The 12,865-nt window shown below is 26.2% G+C and overlaps 1 protein-coding gene across 3 annotated transcripts; it reads left to right on the forward strand.

The window, feature by feature from the left end:
* Positions 1-320: 320 nt before the first annotated feature.
* Positions 321-2,138, forward strand: LOC111300222 (uncharacterized). 3 transcript variants are annotated; one of them, XM_022895863.2, is made up of 3 exons: positions 321-617; positions 1,094-1,313; positions 1,835-2,138. In XM_022895863.2, the coding sequence occupies exons 1-2, from the start codon at positions 418-420 to the stop codon at positions 1,296-1,298; spliced, it is 405 nt and encodes a 134-aa protein (XP_022751598.2). In that variant the 5' UTR covers positions 321-417; the 3' UTR covers positions 1,299-1,313; positions 1,835-2,138. The 3 variants fall into 3 exon arrangements, with proteins under 3 accessions (XP_022751598.2, XP_022751597.2, XP_022751596.2); XM_022895862.2 differs by having other exon boundaries at positions 1,854-2,138; XM_022895861.2 differs by lacking the exon at positions 1,835-2,138 and having other exon boundaries at positions 326-617; positions 1,094-1,494.
* Positions 2,139-12,865: the final 10,727 nt, after the last annotated feature.

Raw genomic sequence — 12,865 nt, forward strand, 5'->3', positions numbered from 1 at the left:
TCATTTTTAATATTTAAAACTATTGAATTTCAAGCAAAATTTTTTCAATAATATAATGTAAAAGTATTTATATTATGTATTTATATAATACAAATTAATATATAAATCTAATCCCACTAAAATTATTTTCTTGCTACGATCCTTTCAGCGCAAAACCAATCAAAGTCTCTGGCAAAGTAAATCTATAATAGCAATATTTATATGGATCATTTTGAATATTTGATAAAAACCATAAACAAGTCGAAATGCCAAACGGCAAAGAGGAATTGGCTTGGAAAGGATGAGGCAGGAACGGCCCACATCTCATGTCTCCATTCGGCCATTGTACAACACAAAGAAAAATGAATTTTGCAGCTTTGGGCCTCTCCTCCTGACTCCAGATAGACACTGACTGGTTTTTGTAAATAATTTAAAAAAATGGCATGTGCTTTTGCTTGTGGAAGCTCAGGTTTATTCTTAGTGAGAAGCACCAACACACCTAAACAGTCGTCGCTGCGTTATCCTTTGGCGGCTAAGATAAGAGCAGAAAGCATGGCTACTGAGAAACTCGGAATCAAAGTGGAAAACAACCCTCCAGAATCCAAGCTTTCTCAGCTTGGCGTACGCCAGTGGGCCAAGTATGTAAAAACCTTTACTATAATTTTTTTCCTACTACTATTTTGTAAGTGATGGGTTTTTATTTTTATCCAAGTTCTTTGGAATTGATGAGACTATATGTAGAAATAGGAATTAGAATCACAATCAAATAATTCTCAACATATATAATCTAACAAACCAGCACATGGCTGATGAGTAGATCTGGCAATTCGGCTAATTTCAATAATTCTGTTTGTATATTTCATGTGTAAAACATAAAAATTACCGTATCATAAATCCTGTTTGTATACAAAACACAAAATGCATTTTTAGTTTTTCCAAACTCATTTAAGAATTTTACTAAAATTTTAAACTGATTCGATATCATGTCTTTTTTTTATTGTGTTATCTTATTTAAAATTATCAGATTTAATGGTGAGACCTGAACTGAGATGGAAAGTTATTACAACTTTCTTAATTGAGAATATCGATTTTAATTGTGTTTGGATTTTTACAGGTGGGGTTGCCCTCCTAGTAAATTCCCATGGACATACAGTTCAAAGGAGACCTGTTATCTGCTGGAGGGGAAAGTCAAGGTATACCCTGATGGTAGCAAGGAGTTTGTGGAGATTGGTGCTGGTGACTTGGTTGAGTTTCCTAAAGGAATGAATTGCACTTGGGAAGTTTCTGTGGCTGTTGACAAACACTATAAATTTGATTGAGTGTTTCAATCTAAGGTATTTTACCATCTTTTTATGAAATAAATATAAATGCCTGGACGATGTGGGTCTATGTAGTTCAGTACTTTGAGCTAAGTTTGTTCAGCTGACTAAATATGCTACTATTCTATTTCTGTGTCTATGTGCTCTCTGTAGGTCTGTCTTTATACAAAATATAAGAAGTTTGGTTTTGGACTGAGTCTGAATTTGCACAAGTTCTGTGAAATTGTGGCTGTTTTACTTGTTCTGAATTAGATAAATCAATTGTTGGCAATGCACCAAAAGAGAATACATGCAGTCATTTGTATGTTCTCTGCAACTTCATTTCAGTATCGGAGTGAAATTCAATTAAAATCTTAAACATAATGCGATTGCTCTGGCTTATGTACTAATTTTATGAAAAAAAAAGAGAAGTCTGCCATTGTCATCAGTTGAGCTAATTCATGTGTTTAACTTCTTGAATAGTTATCTCTATTTGTAGATTAGGTTTTGCCACTGTGAGATAGGAAATTATCTAAAATGTTCTTCCTTTCTATCAGTTTTCTCATTTCTTTTTAGTTCTTGGGGGCGAAGTGATGATTTCATGTCAAAAGGAATGTGAAGCTATGTCAATAAGCTACAAATAATGTTCTACCTATTGCCTTTCTTTTCTCTATGAGAAAGGGATTTCATATCAGCTTGCCTCTTTAGGAGCATGACGGATGCATATTGAATCACTATGACACTGAATTATCAGTTTTTTATTTTTTTATTGTCTAATTAGTTAGCTTTCAAAGGAAAATAGCTGGACATGATTGTTTATATCTTGGAAAATTTAAAACCATTTAATGATTGTTATCCTTACTTGTTGTAATTGGGGAAAAAATGGGGGATTGGTAGTTCTTTGTGTTTTTATAACAAAAGTGATCGTTGTTTGGAGATTAAAAAAGGGATTGCAAGTGTTAGAATTTGAATATCAAATTTATTTGATGTCACCTCTTATTATTATGGGAGTATGATGATAAAGCTGTAGAATTGGACTAAATTTGAAGTTAAGCCCTCATCTCTTCTAAGGTTGGCATGGAGTGTGTAAGGATGTAACAATTACAAACTAGGTTTGATTTTTATTTATTGATGTTTGTTTATTAAATTTAACAAATAATCATAAATAATATTTAATGATTTATTAATTAAACAAACATATTATAAACATAATAAAATTTGTTTATATTTGATTTATTTACACCTTTATCTAAAAGGATGCGGATAATTTGTCCTATAAGAAAGAAAATAAGATTATGACAGGTCTTGGTTAAGTTGGACGTTTCATATTATGGGATTAACTTTCCACCGCATTGCGCCTTAACCCTTTTAATTGGATCAAACTGTGAAAACCCACAAGAGAGATTTATTCTTGGAAAAAGAGTGAGCAGTTCTCATAATGTTATGTTAATCTTTATCTTAAATGGTTTATTAGAAGAGTGTTTGATTCAAGGAAATTTATAAATTATTTTTTCGAAATTTTGATGGTGGGTATTTGTTTTTTACGTTTGGTTTAATATAATCCGATTACAGAAAAAAAGTTAGATTCTTAACAATACTTAAAGTTTCGAAATAAAAAATTCACATTTCCTTATGATATTTTAGAATTTCGAGAGAAAAGTTGCATTATTTCAAATTTAATATAAATAAAAAATTTATCACATATCCTTTATTTTTTTGGAAAGTAAGTTTAAAATTCAGTTTTAACTCTTTTTTTAATTGTCTTATTTTTAATTTAATTTTAATATATGACAATTAAGGTGTTTCTTCTTTGAAACGCCTTAATTAATCAATTAAGGCGTTTCCTTTGAACAAATATCTTATTTGATATATTTTTTAAAATTTTTACAAAAGCATCGAATAAGGTGTTTCTTTCTTAAAACGCCTTTCTTCATTGAAACGCCTTAATTGATATTAATTAAGGTGTTTTTTTTTTTAACAAATGCTTTATTTGACTTTTTTTTTTTTTTCAGAATTTTTACAAAAATATCAAATAAGATATTTCTTTGAACAAACACCTTATTTGACCCATTCAAATAAGGCATTTTTTTTTTAATAAACATCTAATTTGATAAACGATCTTCTAGAATATTTACAAATTCAAATAAGATTATTTGATTTTTTCCAACATATTTATAAAAACGAATAAGACATTTAGCTCTTCTAAACACTATAATTGATTTATATATATATATATATATATATTTTAAAACAACAACGTTGGCTTGATGTCTAGTTAAATGCTGTAATTTGGTATATTTAATTCAAAAAAATTAAAACCTTTATTTTCTTTTACTGCTAAAGGTATTATTTGTCGTTTAGGTTTTATTAACAAAAATGAAAGGTTGCTTACAACTTGTCAAGGAGATTATGACAGTTATACATAAATTAATAAATCATGATTTCCTTTAACCAAACGAGTGAATCTGATTATGGGGATGCCCTGAAAATCAAACAAAACTTTAGGTATCAAACTTTCTCGTGTATCACATTTTTCCTCGGAATCCAAGATTCCACGAACGAAATGCCTTTCAAGAGAAAAATGGAACAGAAAAGGAAAATTGAAGTGCATCCTATTGAAGCGTAGATCTTTGGTAACAACATTGATAGGGCATTTGATTCGAAGGAATCTGAGATTTTTCTCAAAATCTTATTTATGGAAATATGATTCTCATGTTTGGTTCTTAGGTATCTAATTTTTAGAGTAATCCTAAATTCTTAAAAGTACCAAAAAATCCCGAAATCAAAAACCTAACTTTTTTTATGATTTTTTAAGATTCTAAAGGAAATTTATTTTTGTCATATATTTGTCCTAAATAAAAAATTATTTCATTTTATTTTGTCCTTTTGAAAATCAACAACCATAAAGACTCCTTAGATTCATACAAAGTCACAAATTTGCCTTGATACCAATTAAGCTCATCAATTAAATCTTGTGACATCTGTATGCAACCATTTAATCCTAATCCAAGCAACCCAATAATAGAATAAAAACCATAATATCCAGCCACCTCAACATCAACAATACCCTATATATACGGATATAACTCTACTAGTAAACTATCTAAACATCATATTTTCTATTTACCATAGGGACCCTGTATAAAAAGTTTAGTGACCTATGTCATCACTTTCACTAAGTTCGCAATGGTTGATGGTGATATACTATTTTAAGCAAATAACATAATCTCTTAGTGTGACAGGTCTTGACATGTACATATATATCTACTTTTATAGCTCTGCGATCTTTTGTCTTAACCATCTTTAGTAGTGGATTCAAGACAATTGTTAACGGATTACTAAGTTTTAGCAACTTTCTTTTCATGACTAATTTACTAAACTTATCACATTCATTAAAGTGTTTTATGATTCGATCACCCTTAGACACAATGGTTAACTTTTCAAAGACATCATTAACTTAACTCTTTATTAAATCCAACTTATTCCAATGGTGGTGCACTTCAAATAAAGAAATTAGACTTCCTACTTTTACATGCTTTATAATTTCATGACCACAAGGTAATTCATACATGTCTCTTATCGCACAACCATAAGCATGCTTGTCAATCCCAACATGATTTGCTCACTTGGCTACCATCAATATTGTATTGAGTGCCCTTTTAGATACCAAATTTCGTAACTCTTTTAACAATTAAGGTTTGTAATTATACTCAACAACCATAAAGACTTATCTCAAATAAAACATTTATCTTTGTACATTAAAGCTTAATAAGAGCATTGATTATCCTTCATGATGATTCAAATTCCCCTTAAGATAATCCAAGGTGCATCTTCAATTTTGTATGTGCACTCTCGGCCCTAAAAAAATTAATAAAGATATATTATAATGAATGTTTCGTTATGAAACCTTAAACTAAAAATAATCTTAAAAATACAACATAAATCATACCTATTTATTGTAACATTACCAAAGTTTATTACTTTATTCGTCTAAGCAACAATAAATTTATCCTTATACTTTGTCAACCATTACTCTTTCACATATTTTATTGCACTCGAATAAGTCTGGTAATCAATTTGTAGTAAATTTAGATACTTTTCGTACTCATTATCAATAGAAAAAAACACAAAAACACTCCAACCAAACATAAATGCCTCTCACTTTTCTTTCTGCTTAAAAAACTTTTAACATTTGCAAGCATATTCTTGAGATATGCAATTTGCATTGAAGATTTATCGTGTTAGAAAACATAGCCTCATTCCAGTCAACAATGCCAAATCTCTATCTATAACAATGACAGTACAAAATATACCAAGAGGCATCAAATTTTTTAATGTATCTAATGTCTAACTATAGTTGTTATAACACTTGACGACTATGTACACAAATGTAACAGAAAATACCATTCCATTGGAAGTCACACTAATAATATCAACCAAGGGGAAATGATATTTGTTCATTTTGTAAGTGCAATCCATAATCAGGACTACACCTGGCATTTCATCTTTTCGTGTCTTGTTTCATATTGTGTTTGACATGTGTAAGGACATAAATTATTAAAATATAAACACAACATGAATTATAAAATGTGTTTAAATTTTAAATATGAGCATGACACGTTTATTATACGTATTACATGTGACACGATGCAGCTAATATGTATATAATTAATCTGTTTAAACTTGATACAAATAAACACGAAAAAAATTGATATACATGAGTAATACTAATATACATAAATCACACTGACATACATGGTCTGCTATTGTAGCTATCCCTGTTTTTCATCCACATTTATGATTTTTAAAAGAAAAAAATCAATTGAATCAACTCAATTCACTCAAATTCAACATTGATCAAGATTAAGTGTTGAAAAAAAAGTAATTAGAAAATAGGAATAAGTCAAAATTACCTTTTAAAAAAAATTGTTAGTTTATTTTAAATTGTTGTTGGAAAAAAAATCTTTGATGACTAATATATGACTAGGAGGTTGAGAGGCTATGGGCTATGTAGGTGTCAAAATCAATAGAGGAAAAAAGGAGGCAAAGGTTGGAGAGCTCAATCAAAAGAGACCGAGAAAGGATGATTTTATTGATTTACTGATTTTTGGGTTTGGGTCTTTGTGAGAGAGACGAAAAGAAAAAGAGTGCAAGAAAAAATGAAAAATGAAAAAAAAAATATAAAGGTTGGACTCTAAAGGAATAGAGGCTAGATTGTGTGGGCATCAAGCACTAGATTAAAGGTTGAGGTAGAAGGATTTGTGAGGGGAAGGGGGCGAGAGTGGCAGAAGGATTTATAGGGGAAGAGTGAGTAGGTTTGATAAATTGGTAAACATTAATTTGAGGGCTGGCAAAAGGGTATGTTTGAGGGATATGGGTTGAATAGTTGAAAGGAAATAAGAATTTTATGAACTTCATAATATTAGAATTATTTTTAATATATAAATATTATTATATATTTTTAATAATTACTTAATTAGCATGGTTTATTTGTAAAAGGTCCTAATGACTTATTAAAATTATTGAAAAATATTAAATTAATATATATTTATATGTTACAATATAATTAAAATAAATTATATATTCTAATTATCATGGGTATACTCATATACATATGATTTAAAACAAATTATATAATCTCTTATAATTATATATAGATACCTTATGATGTAATTTATATTTTAAAAGAAAATATATAAAATAAGTCATTAAGATGAGTATAAGTATATACATTATATTATAATAATATCTTATCATGTGATATAGAAATATAAATTACATAATCTCTTATCGTTATAAATGCTATTTAAAATGAATATATTATGTTTAATTTAAATACGTAATCTCTTATCATGTAATTTAGAATAAAGTATTTAAAATAGGTCATTGAGATATGTATTTACAATAATAATTTATAAGTTACGTTTTAATATTATTATATCATGTAATATAAAATAAATTATATAATTTTTTATCATTATACATATTATTTAGAATATGTATTATTTTCAATTTCAAATGTATAATCTCTTATTTTAACTCTTATAATTTAAAATAATCACATATAATAATTCATGTTATTAAGATTATCATATAGCTTCTTATTATTATAAATGTTATTTATTGTCATTATAATATATTATTGTATATTCATGTGATTTGGATTTGATTTGCTTGATCAATGATCATATTGTTGGATGTTACTTGTTACATTAGTAATGTTACTAACTGCTTATTATCCTTCTAAATTTTTTTTTAATAAAAAAAGTTTTTTAATCTTATTATAAAAAGTTACAAAGAACAATATATATTTGTATTTAATATGTTAAGATTTATATTATTAAAAATAATTTTATAATAATTCTTAAATGAGTATCATAATTAAATGTTTATATGATATATTGAATAGCTAATTAGGTATCATAACTGAAAGACTAAAAATTAAAATAATATTTATGTTTATATTAAATTAAAATAAATATAAAAAATGAGTTAAACGTATTTTTATATCGTATCACGTGTTAAACATGTTTTCATGTGACACGTTTTATTTAAATGTGTTTTTTTTTTTATTTTATATGTGTTTAGCCATGTCAACATATATAAGATGCAAATAGTATCGTGTCAAAATTCGTGTCGACATGAATAAACATGAAACATATTTTTTTAAAACACATACAGTTATTTTCATGTCGTATCATCATATCGTATTTAAAATTATCATGTTTAATTAAGAGACTTGGTAAGGCATACAATAAATCTATACAAGTAAGATGAGCTCAGAACAAGTTTCTTGCACAATTGCTTAACTCATTAATCCTATTCTATTTCATGTATTTATAATTAGTTAACTTCTTTATAAGTTGCTATATTTGCAATCTATCAATTTTCTCAACATATTTGTATACCTGATGTTCATTATATATAGTTTTTATAGTACTAACATTATTCTCATCATGTTCTTTTTAGGTCAACAATATGTTTTTAGGTCTAATCATATTGTTTGATATATCAGCCATTATTCTTTTCTTTTTTTTTTTGAATAATTGACAAGTAAATGAGTGTCCCTCTAATTGTTTTATTGGTAAATGATTGTGAAACCCACAAGCTATTTTCACTCCCCACTCATCACCCATTGTCAACTTAATCTCATGTAACTCAAATGGACAATCACACTTTTTTATTCTTATTCCCTTACACTACATTTATTTTAGCTTGGCCTTATTCTTTTGTTGCTTGTATCTCTCATTTCGTTCACATGTCGATCTTCTTGTAAGTTTCCTCATTTGACCTTGCAAATCATAGTTTTTATTCATAATCACAAAATCATTATCTTTTTTTACCTACATAACCCATTAAATCAAGGCTTTTATATTACAAAATACTTGCATAACATATTTAACTTATTACTTTATGTGTCTATATAAATAAACATTTTATGCCTCTATAATAAACAAACTTTAAAAACACAATCTTACCTTTCCATAGTAAATGAATCCATGCAATCATATCTAGTATCTAAATTTTTTTGTAATTGATTCCACTTTATAGCGTAGTTTTCAACTTGATTTACATATTACAATATGTTAACAAATTATAATAATACCATTAGAGAGGTGGATATAGAAGCCAATTTCATATTATTGGATATTTAAATCCATGACATTTTTTATGTTATTGAATATACATATCCAAGACATTTTTTATGTTACTAGATCTTCTTATCCAATAATGCAATATGACTTTTAGATATACATATCATATAATACAATCTGATTTCTAGATATGAAAATATGATAGTACATAAATATTAATAGAAATGCATATCTTAAAATCATATTGCATTATTGGATATGCATTTCGATAACATAAGAAACGTACCAAATATGTATATCCATTAATGTAATATTGATTCCAGTTATCAATTTTCGTAAGCATCAAATTCCCAATTCAAAATAGGCTTTAAATGAATTACCTCATCAAGTTGCTCTTCAACCCCTTTGATTTTCTTTCCCACTTGACTATTTATTTTTATAAAATTTAATAATTGTTTCAAAGATTTATAGTTTGTAAACTATTCAATTTAGGGTTTTTTATACCAGAAGAAAGAAGTAGAAAAGAAAGAAAAAAAGACAAGAGAAATCCTAAAAATGTATAAAAAGGTTAAACTGTAATCTACTAAATGACAAATAAGTTATTTCACATATGAGTATTTTGTAATAAAAATAAGGGATGCATAAAGCATTTTACATTTTTTCTTGGGTTTTTAGAACCTTTTATGTGTCAAAAACATAATTCAACATAATTTTTAATTATTATTTTAAAATAATAAAAAATAAAAAAATATTTTTAGCTTTTTTAGTGAGATTATGATCCAATAGGGGGTGAATTAAAATTTTTTAAAATTTTTTTCAAAAATAGATATCAATATAATTTAATATAAGATTAAAACCAATATCAAAATATAATGCAAATAACAATAAATAGATGAATTTGAAGTGAATATAAACTATAATCAAAGTAAAGAAATAGGGATAGAGAATCAAATATAAGAATTTATAGAAGTTCGATTCTTTTCCACAAGGCATTTACGTCCACTTTCTTGATTGTCCACACTAAGGCTTCAATCTATTATTCTTGAATTGAGAATACAATCCTATTTTTTTCTTCTTAAGGCTTAAGATAGAAACTTTTACCTTTACACAATCAATAGGATACATCACCTCTTACTTACAAAATAATCCAAATGATTTTTACAAATTAAAAAACATCTTAAGGTTGAGTCTTTACCTAATGAAGTACAAATAAAATGATGAATAAAATAAAATAATATTTTGGATACAAGAAATACAAAAGATATTGAATTTAAGCTTTAAAACTCTTAATTTGTTTGAGCGAATGAAAATAGAACTTGTTTGATCTTGTTATCTTGATTCATCAATCTTTTTGGTGTGTTGGAATGCCTAATTTATAGAGGAATTGAGGAAATAGCCTTTAGGAATGCTTGGGAAAAAAAACATGTTTTTCTCTTTTGAAACTAGCCATTGGAGCTTGTTTGGGATGAAAGAATCAATTGATTCTTGAATTTCACTCAACTTTTTACCATTACAATAGAAAAGATCGATTGATTTTGGTACCAAATCGATTGCGTCAACCAGATTTTGGATACTAAATGATTCTCAATGAACAGTGCCATTGGTTATTTTTTATTTTGTCATCTACTCACTTATTTGATCATATCTTAAGTTATACAACTCCAAATCAAAAACTATTGAAAGATTTAGAAACTGACTTAAAAGGCTTTCTATCCATATAAAATTGATCATCTAATTCATTGTATTCGAATTATAGTGAATTTTTGAATCTATCCCTTGTATAGTTTTTAGACAACTGCATAGTATCTTGTAAAAATTCAAAATATTTGGATACTAAATGATTCTCAATGAACAGTGCCATTGGTTATTTTTTTATTTTGTCCTCTACTCACTTATTTGATCATATCTTAAATTATACAACTTCAAATCAAAAACTGTTGAAAGATTTAAAAACTAGACTTAAAGAGCTTTCATCCATATAAAATTCATCATCTAATTCATTATATTCGAATTATAGTGAATTTTCAAATCTATCCCTTGTATAGTTTTTAGACAACTGTATAGTATCTAGTAAAAATTCAAAATATTTTTTTAAAAAAATTGGATTTTGATTTTGTTTATCAACTAGAAAGTAGACACAAAAAGCTTTCCAACTACATAAAATTTAAATATTAAAACATTGTAAATTAATGCAAAAAAATAAAACAAGTTCAATGTTAGAAAACTTTGTTTTTATAAAATAACTTTCTTAAGTTAATCTATTTTTCAAAACTAATATTATCAAAATTATATTGAGTCCAAAATGAATAAATTCACTTTAAAAGCAACAATTAGACTTTCATCTAAGCGTAAATAAATAATGTTTAAAAATAATTTTAGTTTGAGAAATAAGAAAACATAAAGAAATATTTGTTTAAACTTTAAAAATCATATTATTTATTTAATACCAAAATAATAAAACTTAAGAATATGTACTAAATAAATTTTTTTTCAAAATCTAAATCAAGTTTATTTAGCTTAATGTTTTGTTATTTAAAAAAAAAATTCATTCAAGGTTAACAATCTCCCCATTTTTGATATGACAAAACTTAAAGATAAAATTGCTTGATAAAAAGTTTTCTTTAAGACATTAAAATTTTTGAAAAATATTTTGAAAAACTTCCTATAAACTTTGCATGGCAAACACCTCCTCAACTGATGTATCCTAATTCAACACAACTCAACAAACATATGTTAATCAAATATATCACATAAGCATAATCAAATATATGCATATCAAGCATAAGCAAATTTGTGCATATGATGTTTCTTTCATTTTTTGTTATAGCAAAAAGGTATGAGCATATTAATAAGTAACCAAACACAAAGAGGCATTATTAATAAATATATTCATGAAATATTTCTTTTTTTTTTTTTAATTTAAGCTCTTTATATCAAATGTAAAACTCTTATGACAATTACTATAAGCATACAAGAAGAAATATACATAAACTTTTCCCCTTTTTGTCATAGTAAAAAAAAAAAAATCAATTCAAGGCATGGGATACGCTTGATACCAATAATATCAAGAGTATTTTGAATGCATGTAATCAAATGTAATATGCACAATGAAGTTCACATAAATATATTCAAGCATAAAAGCATAAGTATATCTAATTTAAACGTTATAGCATAAAATCATTCATTCAACCTAGCCACATAAAATTTATAAGCAAAAGGATAATAAATAATATGCAACCTAATCATAAATCATGTTATCATAAGATGTGCTTAGAACCTAAAACATCAATAGTAATTAGTACAAATTCAAGCACATGTAGACAAGTTTACACAAATTGTTAAGGATACTAACTGTTAAAGATATATTATCACAAAGCATATAAATTGTTATCACAAAACAAATCGACCAAAATTGTATTTTAATATTTTTTCTCTTTTTCAAAATAAGGATTAATCAATTTAAGGCACACATAATTTTTCATCAAAGATACAAGTTATATCAAAGATAAGCATATAAACAAATATCCATGAAAATTCAAATATTATTTAGCAATTTTGATATCAATTGTTAATAATTTTTAGCTATTTTATTCACAAATTTTCAAGGATCACAATATATGTCAAGCATATGAAAGGTTCAATCAATACATGCATAATAACATTCTTTTATAAACATATCCTATCTAAAACAAATATTCAATTATCCTGTTATAGCAAACAATTTTACTAGCATGATTTTTTAAACATGATGAACACATATGTTATAGTAAAAAAATAATAAAAGCATAATTATTTAAATATATTCTTACTTATTTTAATGTATAGCAATGAACTTAATCTAAACATATGCAAGTATCTAAATATATATTTCAATCAAAATCATACAAGTATATGAAAAAATATTTCAAATCACAAATAGCAATATACCAATAAAGATACAAACATTTAGGTATACTGTGATATATGCTATTTCAATAATCTTAATCAATGAAT

The sequence above is a fragment of the Durio zibethinus genome, chromosome 18, assembly GCF_047325235.1.
Source record: "Durio zibethinus cultivar Kanyao isolate XHJ-2024 chromosome 18, ASM4732523v1, whole genome shotgun sequence".
Classification (NCBI taxonomy): Eukaryota; Viridiplantae; Streptophyta; class Magnoliopsida; order Malvales; family Malvaceae; genus Durio; species Durio zibethinus.